Genomic DNA, 23,338 nt, shown 5'->3' on the forward strand with positions numbered 1-23,338 from the left:
TGGTTTCTTACTTTCCATTCAGAGCTCTTAATAGACGAGTAGTCCAAAGATATTTCTCGCATAGCGACTGCAACGGCAAAAGGTTGGAACAGCTGAGGTACTCAAACTGTCCTCCGCCACACACCACAATGTATCTATGAAATTATCATTTCAGACTTTGCAAATCCCAAAGTTATTTCAGAAAGGCGTTATCTTGTGAATTTTGGAGCAGTTTTGACACACAGCAGGATGCGTTACATTTTATCTTCATTTGCACAAGACACGACAGCAGATCTGGTGCAGTTATTCTTTACAATTCTGAAGATAAAGATTTACAATATTCAGGACCAATATTTTAAATCGAGTAACCTGTTTTGCAGACAAATGGTATGTATAAATTACATTGAAAACGACCTCCTCTCTCGCAGGCGAATTGTTTGATGTACCGGCTAGCCTGGATTTCGCATCGTGTAGCGTGTGCTTCGCATACTTCCGAACAAAATTTAATTTTTACACATTTCTGTCGCACTGGACTGAGATTTACGTATTTAGATATCAAAATAAATTTTAGCAATTTCTCAGATACCAACCACACACTTAAAACAACGAGTTTAAATAAATAGGAAGACGTTTCAAACAATACGAACACGTTTCAAATATATGCCGCTGTGTTTGATGATGCGAAGAACGCAGATGGAGTTCTCGTCTGTTTTCCCTGTGCTGAAGACTGCCGTACCATTCCAGGGTGTCATAATAGAGTGCAACAGATGAATGGCGTTAGGCGCGTTCCGAATTTAGGGAAGTCGCCGTTTCTCAGCAGGATGTAGCGCCGTCGCCGCTCGTCGTCAGAAAATCACGCCTGATTGCTGCATTTTGTAGAAGAGTTTGTCCAATTTAATTTTGTGTAGGGCTTTCATCTTTGACAAACACGTAGTCTTTGTCAAAGAAAGGAAAATGTGTGAAAAGTCGGAAAATTTTGAGGCTTTTGTTGTAAAGCCGACATACTGCAAGGCAGGAAGCACGAAATTTGGATTTAGGAGCCCAGAACATGTGATTATGGAATCGCTGAGAAAAGATCTGCCGCAGTTTCTTACCAATTGGTATTTTTGGTCATTGCACGCAGGGTGGCTCTGGACAGTTACTTCTAGATATTTTACGGTAGGTGACTTAATGTTTCCAGCAATTTGTGATCAGCAGTGTAGTTGAACAGTAGTGGATTTCTTTTCCTGTGTATGCACAGTAATTACATTTATTTATGTTGAGGATGAACTGGCAGAGCCTGAAGTATTCATCAATGCCGTGGAGGTCACTCACCAAGTCAATACTGTCTCCTGGCGCCGCTGCTTCCTCACAGAGAATGTTGAGGAGCTTCCGTGTGTAACGCCGCCACATGAGGGCCACAGAGGCTCTTGTTCAGAATGCAGTCTGCCACTTTGGTCACACGTGCACGCACGGGGATGCCAAGTCTAATTGTATCACAGCAGACAGGGAATGAATGTTCCAAATGTGGTCTGCTTCCAAAACGCCTATAGAGACGCAAAAGTGTAATTTGGCGAAACTGCCGTATAATTCCAGTGATGGCTGCATGTCTCATGCGATTGAGTATAATTCCTTGATAGATGATAGTTTGTTCTGTAAGAGAAGCAAGGGAGGTGTTTAGGAGTCTAATGATTTTAGGTGGTTTTTCAATTCTCTTTATTTGAAGGTGAGCTGGCAAGAAGCCTGCAGATGGTGTGAGGATGATGTGGTGTGAGCACTGCTACCAATGTGACATTGCAATTAAACATGAAAAGTACTTGCGCAGTGCACACACAGAAGTGAATTCAGTGTGAGGTCGCAAGTGAAGATACATTCTAACTGAACAGCTTATATGGCAGTAATATGAGAATGGTGCAGTTTGCAGTGATGTGATGTAGCAACATAGACACTGCTAGCAATTAGTTTGCAGTAATTAGGTAATGTAGGAGACTGGTGCAAAGAACTAACATTAACGCACAACAACCGCTATTCTCGCATTTGTGTCTTGGAAGAGATTGGGTGTTTACGTTTCGAAATACAGGCGGTTGTGAGAGACGTCGGCTGTATTCTTGTAAGCTGTTTGAATACTGTATATGGGACGAGAAACAGAAGACCGAGAGGGAGAGAGAAGTGGAGTTTATAAATGATGGAGTATTTTGCAATTGTTGCCGAGCTTTTGCAGAAATTGCTTGTGAAATGTTTTACATAGTGAATTCTCAAAAGGAAGGTTTGTCACACTGGTTTACAGATATCTCCTGTTGTTGCAGTAGTTGTGGTGATACTGGAGAAATTGTGTGGACTGCAAAAGGTAGAAATGAATAGAGAAAGCGTTCTTTTTTTCAATTTTTTATTTTAATGTTATGTAGAATGAAGTACATGTTATTTTCTCTAGTGGCGCGTATTAACGCCGTGTTAGCATCTGGACGAGCTGCTGATGGTTGCGCCGCCTGGCGTAGTCCAGGGGGGTCTCCCCATCATCGGTCCTCGCCCTCCTGTCGGCTCCGGCCTGCAGCAACGCAGCCACCACTTTTGCGTGGCCAAAGTATGCCGCCAAGTGCAGCGGCGTCCGCCCCAGCAGATTCCTGGCGTTGGGGTCGGACGCCGCAGAGAGCAGCAGCCGCACCACAGCCGCGTCGCCTCTCCGTGCAGCCCAGTGCAGGGCGGTCCACCCGCCCCAGTGCCTCGCCCCCACGTCCGCCCCAGCCGCGAGCAACGCCCGCACCTCCTCCACCGCCCCCTTCTCAGACGCCTTCATCAGCCTCCTGACTCGCTCCTCCTCAGAAAGGCTCCTGCACAAAACATCGACACACTCTCTACTATCGAGACACACACACCAAATGAAAGAAACTGTCATAGCCGCAAAACTGCCAACAATTCGGAATACACTTCTTCCGAGCGACAAGTCACAAATCTAGAAATCTCGCTTCTGCGATACGGGTTAACCAGCGTATTACAGACAGATCCACAGAACTAGCCCATAATCAAAAACTTCACCCATCTCCCATTAAAAATAGGTGCACTCCATCTCTTAACAAATTCATTTGGCACATTTCCTCATAATTCACTCCACATATCCGCCTCCTTTCACCTCGGCATGCAGTTGCTACACAATCCTTCATCTACATTCAAACACACCCCAAAACTACCTTCTCTGGGTACCAATTCCTTCAGTCACTTAGCAAGAAAAGAGTAGAAACTCAATGCATCTGCAAGTACTGAAATACAATTTCCTCACCAGACAGCTAAGTGATTCAGACCAGTAACACGGAAATTTCCTGACGTACCGACAAAAAATATAAAAGTCACTGCTTCGTACACAATAAGTCGATCGACATATTTCAAATACAACAGGGGCACCAGGTCGGCTCTCCCTGACACACACACACACACACACACACACACACACACACACACACACTAACTACCCGCTGCATAATAATCGTCACATGTGCTATATAATCATGCATGCAACAAGAGATACATCCACTGGAACATTCATTTCCATCTGCTTACAAACTTTGCAAGCCACCATATGGTCTGTGGCAGGCGGTATCCTGCACAACTACTATACTCAGTCATGTTAACTTCGTGTAACTTTCTGCATTTTCTGAAAATTCTCGACACAAAATAAGTTACACACCACTACAGAAGGCGTAAAACTTTACATTTATACTTAAAAAGGTCTAAGTAAACTTCAAGTATACACCAGCTATGCTGCTTCCGAGTAAAATTTCTGTTTCCGTAGTAGTAGAAACACTTAAACCGTAACTTTAGATCAGTCTCAAAAAAGTACTGTATTTCCTGTATCTAATGCAATGCATAAATTAGATCATGCCAGAAAGAAATCAGGTGCCTGTAAGAAATACAAACAGTGTTGATTCACTATCGCATGTTCACTTACAAATATCAAAATACTTGTATAGATCTGGCATTGCTGAACTTTAACCAATGTCACGAGAAACTCTCCCCACAGCTGATGCAAGTTAAATGCTAATCCCAAGCGAGAGAGCCAGTAAGAAGCTCCAAAGACAAGTGAAATACCAACTAGAAACTACAGAGGTAATAGAACTGCTGCATCCAGTACAAAATAATCAATGTAGGTGGAGCAGCAACCATATGAAACAAAAGTAGTAACTGGTACACATAAAAAGTTATCCTAACCGACTGCAGTCATTTCCTCTTTCCGTTCTGCTCGCAAATACAGCGAGGGAGAAACGACTGCCTGTGTGCCTCTGTACGAGCGACAATGCCTCTCACCCTACCTTCACACGCCTTGTCTCAACTGTACATTGCCAGAAATAGAATTGTTCTGCAGTCTGCGTCAAAAAACAGTTCTCTAAATTTTCTCAACAATTCCTCGAAAAGAATTTCGCCTCCCCTCCAGTGATTCCGATTCGAGTTCCTGAAGCTTCTGCGCAATACCTCTGCGTCAGTCGAAACTACCGGCAGCAAACCTAGCAGCCCAGCTGTCAGTCCTACAGCTGTCTTCCTTTAATTCTACCTGTTGCCGATACCAAACACTCCAGCAGTACTCGAGAATAGGTCGCACCAGCTGCCTACATGCAGCCTCATCTACAGGCCAACCACACTTTCCTAAAATTCTCCCAACAAACTAAAGTCGACCTCCCGCCTTCCCTACCACAGTCCTCTCAAACTCTTCCCATTTCGTATCACTTTGCGAACTTTCGCTCAGACATTTAAGCGACGCCTCTGTGTCTAGCGGAACACCTCTACTGCTGTACCTCAACATTACATGTCTGTTTTTCCTACTCACCTGCATCAACTTACGTTTCTCTACATTTACAGATGGCTGCCATTCATCACACCAACTAGAAATTTTGTCCAACTCGCCTTGTGTCCTCCTACACTCACTCAACGACGATATTTTACTGTACACTAGGGGACAGTCAGCAAACAGCCGCAAATACCTGTCCACCAGACCATTTATGTATACAGACAGTAACAGCGGTCCCACCACCCTTTTCTGGAGCACTCCTGCCTCTGGCGAACGCTCGCCACTGAGGACAACATACTGGGTTCTGTCACTTAAGAGCTCAGGTCCACTCGCATACATGGGAACCTATTCCACACGTTTCTATCTTCTTCAACAGTCGACAGTAATCCACCGTGTGAAATGCGCTGTGGACATGTACGAATATGTTATTCAGAGATGATCGACAAGCGCACCACATCACAGGAAAAGCTGCCCAATGCAAAGAATTCCGATCTTTGGGGTAAAAATGGCTCAGTCACCACTATTCCAATCACGGATTGTATTAAAGAGTCAGCAGAGAAAGAACTGGGGGCTAATGTTGCCCGTCTCAAAAAGAAAGGATTGTAGTTTACACACAAGTCAGCCTTGCCGCTATTGGACGCATCAGAAAGGCGACCGAAAATAAACCACACAGTTTGCCAGAACCGCCAAGAAAGTGCACTACGAAATTTGGAGTATAAATCCATCATTGCAAGCAGCTTCTCAAAATAGGTAATTAGATCAACCATAGGGACTTTTGTATGGCTAAAAACTAGTGCTGACATTACACAAATTAGTTGTTGCCGTAAAAACAAAAAAATTATTTTCCTTGGAAGAAAGCTGTTTAGCGTAAGACACTGCATGAAATATGATTTAATTGCAACAGACCTCTAAGTAAAGGAAAGGTCCCTCTAGAGAGAAGTCATTACTGACTGGCGATGCAAATACTTGATACAAGTCAGGAAATTAACAGAACTCTTTTCTATCGACGAAACTTGGGTGGTGAACGAACGACATTCCTCTTAGAAAACGGTGACAGGGTCGTGACATTGGCACCAAAATGGACAATATGATAGTGGAAGCAACAGCGGTGAATGTTGTATCCAACACTGGGTTTATTTATTGGTCTATAACAAGGTCGTCTTCACCAAAATATTTCCCATTACATATTATACATTTATTCCAGTGGTTCTTCCAATGCTTAAAACTGTTCTGGAACAATCCTTATGGTAGCGTTTAGTTCTCTCAGAGGTGCAGTTTGAATCTCATCTCTTATGTAAAAGACAGCTCTTTAAGGTTTGTCTTTATTTTTGGGAACAAAATGTCACTCATGGAGCGAACATGGGGCCAAGGACATCACTACAGTATTGTTTCTAGCCAAACATGCACAAGCACCCAACAAACTGTGAGCAGGTGCGTTATCGCAGTGCAGAAACAATTAACTGTTCCGCCACAAAGCTGGACACCTTTCCGCGTTGCTTCAGGCCATCTGGGTTGAGCTGGTGAGAAGTACTGCATACTGGCCGTTTCATCTTGGGACAAGGAGTCGTGGTGCACTGTACTGTCAAAACCGAAGATTACTGTCAGAAACGTAACATTCACATTTCTGTGGTCTTGGCCGTCTGTCACCGAGTCGATCGAGTGTTGCTTTACGCATTGTTTGGTTTAACTCTCAGTTCGTCTTCTATTATGACCTTCTCGTCATCCTCATCTTCTTCTAAAGGTTTATACCAGTCGTAAACACCTATTTCACTCTTAGTATACTCACCAAAAGCAGTATATAATATTTCTAAAACCACGATGCATTTTAATCCGTTCTCATAGCAAATTTTAATACAAATGCGGTAATCCGTTTTTACAGTAATACTCTTAAAATAGCAGTAACCTTTCTGACACCTCACAACACACTAAATAACCGATACGCATAACGTTGTACACACAATGACAAAAAGGAAGTAGGAATCTGAGTAATAAAACGCGTGAAATGGCGAGTTTCCCGTTACTTCCGAGCACTACTCGTATCACAAGAATGGTTGCGCTTCAATCCACCCAATCACGGGGAACTTTTACCTCTTAGAGCAAAAACAATGGAAGAGCAAGTCCTCAGTTGTCCGGTATAATTACACCACATTTCGTTTATAATCGCTTCAGAATATATCCATCCATTTAGGAGGGAATTGTAGACGAAAATGCATTCAGATGAACAGGCATTATGATGTATATTTGTAATAGATGTAGCAACCCTGGTTTTTTATTTCTGTTCCTGTGTGGATGTAATTTACTCCACAATGTTGTGTTTCGGGAGATGGCTATCGTGTGCTGTCTCGCAGTGGTGCCAACTCATTTACCTAAAAATGAACGCTGCCCGGATGGGTCTGCACAGTGAGTCGCCACCGATTTAAGGCGCGCGCCGCGGAATCGCCGGCACGGCATTTCGGAACCGAGGCGTATAGGAAAAGCAGGCAGGCCATTCCGGCCCCAAGCGAGTAAAAAAACTCGCAGACGCCCTCGCGCGCCTTGACGTCACGGAGAGGAGGCTGCAGCGCCGAGCATTCAGTTTTGAGACAGCCACGAGCAAGGCTCGCTGTAAGTGTGCCGTGGCACATTGCATTAACAGTGCTTGGACGACGACGGACGTTACTTATCACGCTTTTCCCAAGGATGAGCACTTGCGACGTCAATGGATGGTTCGATGCAAACGCAAGGACAAAGTGAATGCGGAAACTACACGTGTGTGGTCAGCTCATTATCGGCCAGAAGATTGTGAACTGGATCTGAGAAATGAGCTTCTAGGGTTATCTTCAAGAAAGAAGTTATTACCAGCAGCAATCCCCTGCATAAATATTCCGAACTGGCGTGGACAAGAAATTGTGGAAAGCGGTGATGCAAACGAAAGGGTAAGACGTCTGCACATACATAACACCTTCAATAATTGCAACTGAAAAATTACCGTAATACAAACGAAATCACATAAATGGAATGCTTTTTGACACATTACTATATTGCTTTACGGGAGTGAATGACTCGCTATATTGTACAGGCAATAAATAATGTTGCTCAAGTGTATTTGCTTTTCCTCCTGGATATAATAGGTACATTTGTCTTAGAAATAGCCGTTTTTTTAAGTATTCTCGATATGTTGACTATTTTAAAGCTAGTATATAGTTCAAATGACAAAATCAGCATATTTCGCGTAATTTGTTTACATTTACTTCTGTAACAATAGCTGATGCTGACCAGTTGACTTTGCAGCGTAGTGGTATTGTTTCTGACGTCCATGTTGGAGGTTATGGGTTCGTATACCTGTATTTCCTCTTACATTGTATTTTTACATTTTATCAAACTAGGCTATTGTAGCCGCTTATGCCACTGATATTTAATCGCTTTTATCAATTGATCAGATTTTTAGTGAGAAATTAATGCAGTTGCATAGTACTTGGTCAAAAATTTTAGGAAGAGTAGGCCTACTCGGTAAATAATTTTAGGAATAATAAAATTAAAATTAAATTCATTCCTTAGGGATCCGGAAGTCGTGCACAACGCTGTGGAGCAAGAAGTTTGCAAAAGCGAGCTTTGACGGCTTTAGAAATTGTGTCACCGAAAAAAAAGAAAGTCGACCGAAGCACATGTACAGATTGCGTTCATGCACCCACTGAACTTGTGAATAAGAATTTGGAAATTAAGGAACTGAGGGCCGAGATTGAACGCACAGACAGAAGCGGCACCAAAAAATGTGCCTTACGAAGTAAAACGAAAGATCTCCAACGTGTTCTTTCGCTGAAGCGGGTAGAGTAGTCATCTGACGTGAAAGAAATAGTAAAATTGCAGAAAAGTGTAAATAGTGTATTGTCAAAGTGTTTTACACCGGCACAAATAAGATGCCTATTAAACGAAAATGAAAGGGTAAAGTGGAATTCAGAGGACATAGCCCATGCATTAACTTTAAGAGCTCTGTCACCTAAAGCATACACTTATTTGCGAAAGCGAAAAATTCCTTTGCAGTGCAGGGCAACCCTTCAGAAATGGACAAAGGAATTTAAAAACCAGTTTACTATGATTTCGACACTGTGATGACCAGTAATTTGCTTCAGAGCATCATTAAGGCGGTTGAAGAATCAGGAATCGGTGTTGTTGCTGTGACGTGTGATATGGACGGAAAAAATATGAAAGTTTGGAAGGAACTGTCTGTCGATACAGAGAGAACTTATTTCGTAAATCAAGCAGACGACACCACGAATGTATGGGTTTTCTTCGATGTACCACACCTGTTAAAGTTATTACGGAACCGTTTCTTGGATACAGGCATTACGCTACCTGATGGGTCCAAAATATCCAAGGCAGCTATACAGGAACTTTTAAAGCATCAGAAGAGTGACTTAACGATAACACACCACATTACTGAAGCGCACTGAAACTCAACTCGACGAGCAATGCAGAATGTACAGATGGCAGCGCGACTATTTTCACGACAAACAGCTCAGGCTTTGAAGTATGTTCTTCATAAAGACGTTGAAAGTAATTTTATTGAACTCGTTAACGACGTCTTTGATGTCTTGAACTCTAGAGTTCCAAAATATGAATGCTCATCCCTGCGTAGTGGGTTTGGAATTAATCTCTCAATCTGAGAAAATACTTTGAACAGATTCTTAGATATCTGTCCAGCAATGCGCGTTGGTGACAAAGAAAGAATGTAGCCTTTCCAAAAAGGTTTTATAACTACAATAAAATGTCTCTTCGGTCTTTTCGGAAGTATGAGAAGTGTCTAAGTTAGCTATATATTAACTTTTAGACTGAATCAAGATTGCGTGGAAAGTTTTTTTCCTAGGGTATGAGGATTAGGTATATTTCATAACAATCCTACACCTATTTAAGTAAGGAACAGGCTAAGTCTCCTTATACTGACAGGTAATGCAAGTGATCTCTCTCTCTCTCTCTCTCTCTCTCTCTCTCTCTCTCTCTGGGAACACGCCAGTTACTGAAGAATTAAACACGGAGTCTTCCCAGTGTGACGTCGACCCGGATCCTGCACCCCCACGTTTCATTACCAGTGAGCTCTGTGTGTATGTTGCTGACGAAGCGCCGCTATGAGAAATCCCAGAAACTGTGAATGTGGAAGAAAATTAACTGACAGATGTGGTAGCAATGGGGGATGACTCTGTAGTGTGAGATGTTCTTCCAGATGCGGTACAATACAGTACAGGCTATATTGCATTCAAGTGCCACAACACTAGGCTTTCCAGCAGCAAAAAGTGAAGGAGATCACGCTGCAGACTGGATATCAATTACATCTCGTGGTGGTCTTTACACTCCAACGCCAGCATGGGAAAACAACAGTGTTGCTGTTTGAAGAAGAATTTGCTGCTTTTCATGGAAATGGAGTGTGTAAACAAAAAATGTCGTAAAGTCTCTGTGGTCTATTACAAAACAAAAGTTTCCTGAGGTTCATGAACCAGTTATTACTCTTTATGTAAAAACGAGAACATTTGTAAGGATTATGCATCTCAATCAAGAAGCAAAGTTGGAAGCAATGAAGAAATGTGCCGCAAAGAGGAAGTAGTTATGGATTGCATCGTCGTCTGGTAAACGGCAGTAGAAACAGACTATATTCATATCTGCTTCTTCATCAAACGAGCGAGTTATTTTCCAACTTAATTATCATTTATTTACTGTTAATGTGTACAAAACCTGTCATGCCCCTTGTTTTGACTTTTACAGATGCGTATCAAACGAAAGCGAAAGTAAAATGAACGAGCAACATGGCACCAAATCTGTGCTGCGGCGCATTTGCCGTGTAAGCATACGGCTGCGCCGCGCCAGGGTCCTCGTGGTGACGTCACCGCGCTCCACCCAATAGCAAGCGTTTTCGCCTGAGCGCCCCCCCCCCCCCCCCCCATGTTTCAGAACACCGCGTAGAAGCACCTCGTGACGTGGCCGGGTAGGAAGGGCGGGCACTCGCTAGCTCACTCGCTCACGAGGTTTCAGACACACGGTACTCCGCTGTAAACAAAACACGGCCAGGCTAGGCTACGCCACTGTACCAGACCCCTCCACTGTTTACTTGTCTGCACTGCAGAACTACCAAGCAACTGTGTCGTCTATATGCAGGTCATTTCTGGTACAATTTACGTTGCATGCAGACGTGTACACTAATGAGGTGAATTTACACTGCTACTTTTATATGGCGAATGTCAAAGAAATTCTGTCGAAACAGGAATGTCTGTCCTTTCCGTCGTCGTTCATCCCGCCGGACCCTTGCACGTGTTATTAGGTCAGCAGTGCGAAGAGGCAGCTTCGACGTCTCACAGAGGACGAGGGCGAAGGCTGCAGCCGACAGGGCACTGGAGGAAGCCGCTCTGGCTGCGACGCCTATCCATTGGCACAGTGGCACCAGACGTGCAGCCAAGGAATGAGGGGTCAGCAGACGAGTGTCTCTCGCACCTCGCATTTACATTGATGCCACCCTTGCCATCTGACACTCCAGTGGGAACTCCTGAGGACGTGATTTTGAACGTGGCTTAAAGTTTTGTCTTTCTGCGCTGCAGTGCATGGCAGACGATTCTGAAAATCAGAACCGAAGTAACAGGCTCTTATCATGAATGTATCAATTGGCACGATACGAAATTGCATTGTGGGACCTCACTTCATCCACGGGGTGATTAAATGGAAATACGTATGCACATATTCTTACTAACATCCAGCCTGTTCTTCTAGGGGTAGTTCCGTGGACAAGCGACAGTTCATGTGGATCGAACACGGCCGCTGCCCAGACCCTCCCCTGCTCCAAAGTGACCAATGAATGGAAAGTTTCACGGCCGTTGTATGGGACGGAATGCTGCAGTACAAAGGCCAGCCAGGTACCCTGATCTGACTCAAATGGATTTCCTTCCACGGGGAGCACTGAAAGATAGAGTCTGACATGAACCCCAGGTATGGCAGATGCTGCGCGCCAGACCACACAACGACGTATCATCCAATGTAGCTTGTCCAGTTCACCTCTCTCTCTCAAACAGCCATTCCAAATGTGTCTAGCAGTCAATGGTGTGCAATTTGACTATATTGTTAATTAAAATGTAATAACACACATCACTAAGGAAAGTATTTAGTCTGTGGATGACAAGGCATCAGTTATTTTGAATAAATGTTTAGCTCATTTAAAATCTATTCCGCCTACGTACAATTTCGAGTAGTTTCTAATTTCTAACTGAGAGCAGGTGTTTTGGGCTGTAGAACCACCCGGGTGCTTCAAGGCAGAGACAGGCTGAGCTGACAGAAGGTCATGGGATAGCGATATCTACACATACAGATGGCAGCAGTATTGCGTACGCAAGGTATAAAAGGGCAGCGTGTTAGCGGCGCTGTCACCTGTACTGAGGTGACTCCTGGCAAAGGGTTTCCGACGTCTTGATGGCCGCACAACGGGAATTAACAGACTTCGATTGCGGAATGATGGAACTTGTTTATGACTTGATATTTTTAAAATGTACAGTATCCGATGTATCAATTTTTTATAAAATACCGTTATCTGCTCCCCATGTATCGAGGAGAGTATTGATATATCAGCGCAAAATCATCAATGTGCCTGCCTACAAAAATATGGGCTGCACGTTTTAAGTATGCTGCCGGTTTTAGAGCTGTTCGTTGGAGTACTGATTTATTATTGGATACTCTGTACATCAACAAGCTATCCCCCTCAGAGCAAGAACTGAAAGGGAAACGACGGATGTTCACGCCTCTCGACAACCATCGTGCTAGCTACACTGAAAGGTATCTCGTGGGTTCATCGTTCGGTATCGTCACGTATCCGATTTGTCCGCAACACTTCACGTCGACTTCCCTGCTTTTTCATTTCTGCAAACGCCATCAACCCTGCAGCTGTAGCGCCAGAACTGGGTCGTGAATCTAAACGTTTGCCATTTCTGTTGGTAGCGCTGGGCGCCGATTACGCCAGCAGTTCCCTGAGTCCACTGCAGCGACCAGTTTTGTCGTTTAGATTTTTGTTCATTTTCAAGCACACTAGTTTCGATAAAAATTGTGTAACGCAACTGGTGTCCTGGTTCTTCGCATTTGATATTCCATTCAATCCGCCCCTCCCCCCGGGGCAATGGGTGTCACATATACTTGCCTCAGGTAGTCAAAATTAAACACTGGATCTGATGAAAGTTCAAAAAACGACAAACACTGCTTGACACAGCGAAACTAAAATTATGCCTCAGTACAAATTAAAAAAAGGAACTTCAATATTTTCCGAAAACTATGACAAAATCTAAATTAGAGAGACTGTCTTTAGTAGGCGTGGCGAGAAGACGTATTTCTAGTGATGCAGTATCTTGTCTGAATAATACACTACTGGCCATTAAAATTGCTAAACCACGAAGATGACGTGCTACAGACGCGAAATTTAACCGACAGGAAGAAGATGCTGTGACATGCAAATGATTAACTTTTCAGTGCATTCACACAAGATTGGCGCCGGTGGAGACACCTACAACATGCTGACGTGAGGAAAGTTTCCAACCTATTTCTCATACACAAACAGCAGTTGACTGGCGTTGCCTGGTGAAACGTAGTGATGCCCCGTATAAGGAGGAGCAATGCATATTATCACGTTTTCAACTTTGATCAAGGTCGAATTGCAGCCTATCGCGATTGCGGTTTATCGTATCGCGACATTGCTACTCGCGTTGGTCAAGATCCAATGTGTGTTACCGGAATGTGGAATCGGTGGGTTCAAGAGGGTGATACAGAACGCCGTGCTGGATCCCAACAGCCTCGTATCACTAGCAGTCGAGATCACAGGCATCTTATCCACATGGCCGTAACGGATCGTGCAGCCACGTCTCGATCCCTGCGTCAACAGATGGGGACGTTTGCAAGACAACGACCATCTGCACGAACAGTTCGACGTCGTTTCCAATAGCACGGACTATCAGCTCTGAGACATGGCTGCTGTTATCCTTGACGCTGCATCACAAAATGGCTCTGAGCACTAAGCAACTTCTGAGGTCATCAGTTGCCTAGAACTTACAACAAAGTATACCTAACTAACGTAAGGACATCACACACATCCATGCCCAAGGCACGATTCGAACCTGCGACCATAGCAGTCACGCTGTTCCGGGCTGAAGTGTCTAGAACCGCACGGCCACCAAGGCCGGCGTGTTTGCATCCCAAACATTTCCCCACTTTCTACCTTTCCAAGTCTTGCATCTCATCCTGGTGTTCTATTTTTTTCTCCTTTGTTTCACATTCTCTACGGAGCATACTGATTTTTAATATCACCAAGTGGTGCATAATTAATACTATTATCCTGGATACTAAGTATACAATTCTACACTATCGATGATGTTTTCGGTGTGCATGTAGCACATGTACGTGTGTGTCATCTTATATTGAGCGTTTTTAAAATTTTATTTACTTGTAAGTATGTACTTCCTGCGCCAAATTACGCGCTATTACCCGCATGATTTGCATGCACGAAAATTGAAAAATTTCTGTTTGTTGCCTGCTCCTGATATAATTTGAACACTAATTCTCTCTGTCTTCCATGACCGCCAGTCGAAATGGGTGTGCTTCTGTTGCCTGCCTGAGGTGCAGGAGGGTTTTAAATGTTCAGTGGATTCCAAAGTCGATATCTGCAGCTGATTATATTGGTCAATCAAAGCAGGAAGTACTTTAATCTCTATACAGGAGGGAATCAACATCTACATGGTTACTCTGCAATTCACACTGAAGTGCCTGGCAGAGGGTTCAATGGACCATTTTCATACTACTTCTCAACCATTCCACTGGCGAATGGCGCGTAGGAAAAAGGAACACTTCAATCTTTCCATTGGAGCTCTGATTTCTCTTATTTTATTATGTTGATCATTTTGCCCTACATGGGTGGATGTCAAAAAAATATTTTCCATCGGAAGAGAAAGCTGGCAATTTAAATTTCGTAAACAGATCTCCCTACAAAGAAAACCGCCTCTGTTTCAGTGACTGCCACACCAACTCTCGTATCGTATCAGTGACACTCTCATCCATATTGCGCGATAACACGAAACAAACTGTCCTTCTTTGCACTTTTTCGCTGTCCTCCGCCAATCGTACCTGGTAAGGATCCCACACCGTGCAGCAATATTCCAGCAGAGGACGTACAAGTGTAATGTAGGCTCTCTTGGTAGGTTTGTCGCATCTTCTAAGTTTCTGCCAACAAAGCGCAGTCTTTGTTTCGCCTTTCCCACAATATTATCTATGTGGTCATTCCAATTTAAGTTGCTCGTAATTGTAATTCCTAGGTATTTAGTCGAATTGACAGCCCTTAAATTTGTGCGATTTATCGTATACCCAAAATTTGGCGGATTTCTCTTAGTACCCATGTCGATGACCTCGCACTTTTCTTTGTTTGGTGCCAACTGACACTTCCCGCATCATAAAGAAATTCTCTCTAGATCATTTTGTAATTGGAATTAATCGTCTGATGATTTTACTAGACGGTAAATTACAGCGTCATCTGCAAACAATCTAATGGGGCAGCTCAGATTATCACCTAGATCATTTATGTAAATAAGGAACAGCAGAGGGCCTACGACACTACCTTGCGGAACGCCGTATATGACTTCTATTCTACTTGATGATTTGCCGTCTATCAGAATGAACTGTGACATCTCTGCGAGGAAATCAAGAATCCAGTCACACAACAGAGACGATACTTCATACGTATCAAATTTGATTAATACTGGAGGTATACGTGGACAAGGAAAAAATTCCCGGATTTTTCCCGGATTTCGCGCTTAAAAATACACTTTCTCCCGCGTGAAAACACTTTTTCCGTCTTAAGTGACAGTATATTTTCTGTCGGAAGTGCAAGAAATTATCAATCCTTTGAATGGTTATGGTTTTGGACATGGGCATGGATTTCCCGGAACTTTAGAAAACGAAACTCAGGGAAAAAGACACGTTTGGGAAATATCTTTGGCGTGCAGCAACATGTACATTGCGCATTTTGGTATTACGACAGCACACATTGGATTTCCACCAAACACCGCATGTTACTTTCCGAATCACTGAAATCGAGATAGCGATGCGCTTTTGTAAGCCAGCCACAGCTCATGTCACGTGATCTCGCCAGCTCATGACAGCGAGTATTCAGAGCATAGGACGCGTGATGTAGTCAGCCAATAGCAACATCCCTGTTAAGCAGCAGTAACACACGAGTTAATGGCTTACATTAATATACATAGTGTTGCTACAAGAAAAGCAAAGCTTCCACATATAATATTGGTCACAAAGGTTAATAAGCTGCAAGAGAAGCTAGTCTTTCGATATAATGTTGATTTTTTGCGCGTGTTACACTTTAAGATACATCACACAAATGTGGCAGTAAAATTTTTAATGATGACATAAATGTCTGATCTCCAGGGTTTGAAATTCTTCTAAATGGCTTGTCATCAAAGAGTTGATTTTTAAATGGAGTCAAACACACTGTGATTTAAGAATTCCATGGTACACCCTCACGCATAGTCCAACTTACGTTAAAGGATATTTACTTTGAAAGTAACGCTTTTCGAACCAGCATTTGCAATATTCTTCCACGACCTGCTGGAAACAGGCTCGTTCCAGCAGCTGCCGGAGAGCGCCAGGTAAAAGGCGCCCGCGCTTGAGCAGCTATCTTTACGTAGGAAGTTTAAGGAACAATTTGCACTCGAGCACAGACAATATTTAATTTAGTTAACTTAGATTATATGTATCGATTTTTTAAGACAAGAGAATGCAAAATAAAGCAATTAACACCGCTCTCTTGTCACAGCCAATTGGCATCAACACTCTTGAGTCATTCGTTGTCCTAGAGGGACGTAATATTTTGTGTGGCTCCACAGTTAGCCATTTCATACTTATTTGCAGAAAAGAGGCGCAGAATTTATAAGTCTGCTCTCATTTGTAAATGATCTGCAATTATTTACCTATAATTTTACGTGTCATTCATATCGTAATGTATATGTTAAAATGAATATATGTTTTATGTACTCGTATGCTTTTCTCTGTTTTAGTAATTTTAGTCTCTCCATTTTCATGATTGAAGCTCAGGTCAGATATTAGACTTTGTCTACAGAAAATATATAATGAGCCCTGGCTACGTTCCGTATATCTTCGGACGTGCGAAGTTCGATAAATTCACGGCGTAAATTTTAATCTCTCAATTACTTACTCAACCAAACAAACAAGTATTATTATTATTATCACAAATTATTACTATTACTATTATATTATTACTACTATTATTATTATTTTAATAATTTTTTTTATTTGCTAAACTGGCGACTATGTGCCAGGACTCATTATTGTATCTGTACTACAACTAATTGTTCTTTTTCATGTACATCCTGACCAGCAACAACCCATGTGACGAGAATATGGAAGAAAGCGAATAAAATCTGGAGACAATTTGGACTGGAAATGCAATCTTCGCATCAAGACGACATGTACGGTAAGACGCAGCACTCGCGCATCCACAATTGATTCCAAGCACATTTTTCATTCAAAAAAAATTTTTCATTCCTTTTTCTCAGCATTAAATTCAATATTCAGTTTCCATTTGGTAATTTTTTCCAAATTCCGCGAAATCTCATTATTCAGACGATTACATTCCGATCCAACAATACGCAAGTTACATTGCACAATATGGCCGACATTGTACAAGATTCAAGCAACATGGCTAGTCACCATTAATACGTATGCTACTTTCGATCTTTAAAGTCATCTCTTAATCATTCTCAGTCATTTAAACACACACATAGGCAGTACATTTTCACACTACGCGTTTAAACAATTTTTTTTCTTGCACACAATTTATTGACGATATGGTAAAAACTCGACACCAGTACACAATGGAACAACAATCAAGTAATGCAAATATGGATACACAGACACATTCAGACACAGAAATTAATACAGACACGCAAACACATCAAAATAATCCTCTACACATACACACAAACGCCGAAAGGAGCAATTCAGAACCAAACCTGAGAGACCACGTCACGTCTAATGACGCGGCGGGAGCAAGCTCATTTTGCAATCAAAATTTTGCCGCTATACTGATTTCAATTTTGGAAGGCATATCCAATATTAAGCAAGATAATGACGAAAAATTCACACAATTAATGACAGACAATGCAGCCTTCAGAAATGACATAAAATCAGACTTCGCCACACTGACTCAAAAGGTAGATGAAATTAATACACGTCTTTCGAAACAGGTCGACGATCTTACCGAAAAATTCGAAAATTTAGAGTTACGACAAAGCGACAATGCCAATCACATCCATGACTTGACAAAAACCTGTGAAACTATTAATTGCAAATTAGAATCAAACACGCACGCATGTGACGAAATTAATTTAAAGGTGAATACAATAGAAACAAATGTAGCTGACATTCACAAACAGATTCACACAACAATACAGATAGAGGCTGAACCCCATTTGTCTCGAATTAATTCACAATTTAAAGAATGGACGGCACACAAAGACGAAATTTTTGAAGAATGTATACAAAACAAAATGCCACATATTGTGCACGATTCTGTAGTGGAATACATGAACAACAATAGACAAGTAATCGATGACGATATGCAAACAAAGACAACTCAATGTCAAGCACAACAGAATAGTACACCCACTACACATTTTTACACACAAAAGAAAATCTCGATTCGGAAATGAACACATGTACACACACGAATTTCAACACTCAAATACACAATACACTGACACGCATAGCAACAGATACCCGTCACCTGAAATACAATACAATTATTCTGATGAAGAACCATGTACACACAGGTAAGAATTCAATGATTACACGGAAAGAAACAGACGAACACATAACAAAGAAGAAGAAAGTCTATTCAAGCACCATAAATTCCAACCTTTTATACCAGGCAAAAACACTGTACACCCTGTCATCTTCTTAAAAGCTTTTAGGAACGCATTCCCACATTCGTGGAGCGACCACAAACGCATTGCGTATGTTGTGGATTACATTCAAGGGGACGCTGCTGTCTGGGCTTACCATGAAAGCGACAGATGTGTACCATGCGAGCAGTTTGAACGCGCCTTCTTGAATAAGTTTTGGTCACGCACTGTGCAGGAACGTATCCGCAAACAAGTCACTGAACCCGAACACTTCAATCCTAAAAACGGCAACCTGCGCAGATATTTCGAGAAGTACCTGAACATGATACACTTCCTTAATGAACCAGTGAAACCAAAAGATGTGATCCGATCACTGAAAGCAAGACTTCCTTTTAATATTAAAGAGAAATTACTGTACTTACCGGACGACGATCCTGAATATTTTTTGGAAACGTTAGATACTGTTGATTTACTGTATGAAGAACAAGAACCAACACACAACTCACGCAGTAGGAATCAACATGTCTACATTGCTACATTACCAAACACGCAGCAAAATTCACAACACACAGTAAACATGCAAAACAATCACCACAACTCACAGCTGCACACAAACAACGACTACAACTATACACAGGGAGATAACCCATACAAAAAACGAAGAAACGACAATTTTAATTCAAGAAGGAATAATGGAAACAACAACGGACACAAAGCCAAACAGAAACACTGGCAAAGAAACAACAACACAGATTACACAAGAAATGGAACACCTACACAGCACTTTAACCAGAACGACAACCAGTATTATGTGAGACAGTGGCAAACACAGCAACCGCCACCACAAAATCATATTCAGATGCCACAAGGGAATTTTGCGCAAACAAGCAACACAAACCAACAAGTGACTTCAGCCAACCGAAAACAGACAGGCGATTGGCAAAGACAATATCCTAATGTAAATATTATTGAGGTAGCTAATGAAACTACAACTACACTTGCCAATGACCAGACAAACCAGGTAAACTAGAACCAGTCATTACTGAGCCCCAGGTCGTGACTGAGGAACATTTGGGGGGCAACTTCAATTTAGAAACTATGTTTGAATACACACTTGCTAGTGAAACTGTGAAACAAGAAAAATTAACATTTACACAACAAAAGTTGCCTACACTATTCTTAAGATATAATGAAAGTGGAAACTTAGCTGATGATCTGATAAATGACAACACACAATGTCACAACGTAAAGAAAAGATTTGTACTGTCTTCCACCTCAGGCATTGTAGGAGGTATACCTACTAACATAATTATTGATACAGGAGCTTCTGTCAGTGTGATTTCCCACAATTTTTATACTATGATGAAGAAAACTTCTAAGATACCAGAGTTCCCAGTTCAAAACTGTTTAATATTAACTGCATTAGGTAATAAGTCAAGTAGAGTTAATAAGCAGGTATTTGTGACTGTTAATATGGGAAATGGAATCGTACAATGGCCTTTCGTAGTTGTCCAAAGCCTTGCTGCCAATTGTATATTGGGTATGGATTTTCTTTGCGAGAAGGACTGTACTATAGACTTCTCCAAAGGCATTTGTTATTTTAAGTATGAAGGCAGAGACATATTTTTGAACTTGGACACTCGACTAGTAGACCATAACAAGCACTGTTCTGGCTACAAGATACAGATTATACGTGAGACTGACAGATTCCACACAACAACCTGTATCACACAGTGAGATAGTGAATGATGTACTTACACAAGTTAATTCTAAGTTATAAGAATGTGATGCTATTAATGAAGAGGAGAGATCCCAGCTTAAACATATTTTACTTAAGAATAAGGATGTTTTCACAAGTAAGCCAGGTAGGATCAACACATATATGTATACGATTGAAGTAAAGCCTCACCAAATCTATTACCACCAGTCATACAATGTACCTCTAGCTCTGCGACCTGCAGTTTGGGAAGAACTAAAGAAAATGATTACATGGAATATTATAGAACCATCAACATCTCCATATTGTAGCCCTTTGCATGTAGTGAAAAGACACAATGGAAGTATCAGGTTAGTATTAGATGCAAGAGCTATCAACCAAATTATCTTACCTGTGAGGACACAACCAGAAAATCTTGACGAACAACTTCAGAAATTCTTGGATGCAAAATATTTCTCTACAACAGACCTTAAAAATTCGTTTTGGCAGGTGCCAATAAGCACAGAATCTAGAAAATATACAGCCTTTAAGTTTGGTGGCAGAACTTACCAATTTTGTGTATTACCATTTGGCCTAAATGTAAGCTCAGGAGTATTCATTACTGCACTAAACTCTGTACTCAGTGATGATTTACTAGAAACTGTTACACACTATGTAGATGACATACTGATTGCCTCAAAAACCTGGAAGGAACACATTGATACCCCGAACACTTTACTATGCAGATTCACACAAGCTGGTATCACTGCCAATATTTGTAAATCTAGATTTGCTTGTTCTGAGATCAAATACCTAGGACACATCATCAACACACAAGGCATTAAACCTGACCCTTCAAAATTAGATGCCATCAGACATTTCCCTAGTCCCACTAATAAGAAACAGTTAAAATCATTTCTCGGTCTATGCTCATTTTTCAGACGATTCATACCTAAACAGTTACTCAATAGCAGATACTTACTAAACTTATTAAAGAAGAACCAGGTATGGATTTGGAACCAAGACTGTGAAAATGACTTTAATAAAATCAAAGAAGCCTTAGTAAATTCTAACATGCTGGAACATCCAGACTTCAATTTGAACTTTTGTATTGCTTGTGATGCATCAAACATTGGTTTGGGATGTTGTTTATTTCAACTTGTTAAAACAGAAACTTCAGAACATATGAAGATCATTGGTTTTGCCAGTCGGACTTTAACGGAACGTGAAAGATCTTAATCCACCACAGAATTGGAAACATTATCTATTATATGGGCATTTAAAAAGTTTAATTATTATCTGTATGGAAGACACACCATTATATACACTGACCATCAAGCACTTACCTTCCTTTTGTCATGTAAACTCATTCATCCTAGACTTACACGATGGGCACTTGCATTACAGAATTACTCTTTTGAAATCAAGCACATCACGGGAAAAGACAACATAATAGCTGACACACTTTCAAGACTACCGCAAGGATTACACCATAACAATACAGACTTTGAGAACACACACGATTACAGAATACTACTCATGCAAGACAAACAGTTTACACAATACTACATAGACCTATGCAAGAACATGGCAACACTACAAGATTCAGATCCACACTGGTACAAAGTAAAACAAATCATAGTACAACAACACAATGACACTTTACAAGACAGATACATGTTACACAACAACATACTTTTCTACAAAAGACACACAAATGCTACTAACTGGTGCGTTTGCATACCACAAGATTCTGTGCACAAACTCATTGCACACACTCACACAGTTTGGGGACACTATGGAACAAAGAAATGTCTAAACAAGTTACAAATGTATTGCTATTTTCCAAACATGAGAAGAAAAATACATGTTATCAGCAAATGTCTCGTATGTCAAAAATCCAAGCCACAAAATCAATCCACCAAAACAGATTTGCACTCTATCTTACCCACTGGACCTAGAGAGATACTTTGTACAGATGTTAGCGGACCTCATCCAACTAGCATCGGTGGTTGTAAATACATTCTAGCATTTTATGACATATTTTCTAAGCACATCAAACTTTTTGCCATTAAGTCACCCACAGCAAACACCATCATCAGAAGATTCACAAATGATTACATGCCATACTGTGGAAAACCTAAAGCCATTCTATCAGATAATGCCACGTATTGTGCAGGATTCATCTGGAGAAAATTTCTAAAGGACAATAACATTAAGAGTATCTTTATTTCAAAGTTTCATGCATCAGCCAACCCTTGTGAGAGAATTTTTAGAGAATTAAATAGATTCATGAGAACTTATACCTCAACACAGCACACAAACTGGATACATTACTTAGCACTTTTTGAGGAAATACACAACAATTTAAATATATACAACACACCCTATACTCCCAGAGAAATCATGTTTGACACTAAGGAAACTAATGAATGGAGCAACCCACTACCAAAATTTTCTGACACCAAACCTTCACACGAGGAAAAGGTAAGGGAAGTACTCATTGCAATTACTGAACAAGCTGACATTAGAAATAAGAACTATGGTGCTAATCTGAAAAGAAGGCAAAACTTTACAATAGGCATGCAAGTTTTACTTAAGACCCAATACAAATCGTCATCACCTCCAGAACGTAATGTCAAGTGGCGTCCATTATATGAAGGTCCTTACACAATCATTGATATACCACACCCTGGAGCATATCTGCTACAAAACCCCAAGAATAAGAGAATTTTAGGTTTGTACCCTCACAAAGATTTGAAAACTTTTAGCCATTAGCAGAGTATACTGATACAACACCAAGGTAAGTCATATCTGGTATTTCAAGCTGGAAGAAGAAGAAGATATGTAATCTTAAGTATCTACATTTTACAGCACCAGCAATAACAGCAGCAGCAAGAAGATAAGACACAAGAAGAACTAACAATTTTCATGCAAAGCACAGTTACAGATTATATTTATTAATACCCTGCAGACAAGCTGACAGACTAAATG

At 41.3% G+C, this 23,338-nt stretch overlaps 1 protein-coding gene across 1 annotated transcript in view; it reads right to left on the reverse strand.

The window, feature by feature from the left end:
* Positions 1–2,346: 2,346 nt before the first annotated feature.
* Positions 2,347–23,338, reverse strand: part of LOC124719981 (ankyrin-1-like) — a 64,603-nt gene continuing 43,611 nt past the window's right edge. Inside the window, exon 4 of the mRNA XM_047245207.1 lies at positions 2,347–2,786. Within this exon, the coding sequence (XP_047101163.1) occupies positions 2,399–2,786 (388 nt within the window). The 3' untranslated portion in view covers positions 2,347–2,398. The remainder of the gene's footprint in view (positions 2,787–23,338) is intronic.

Source organism: Schistocerca piceifrons, chromosome 11, assembly GCF_021461385.2.
Source record: "Schistocerca piceifrons isolate TAMUIC-IGC-003096 chromosome 11, iqSchPice1.1, whole genome shotgun sequence".
NCBI lineage: Eukaryota > Metazoa > Arthropoda > Insecta > Orthoptera > Acrididae > Schistocerca > Schistocerca piceifrons.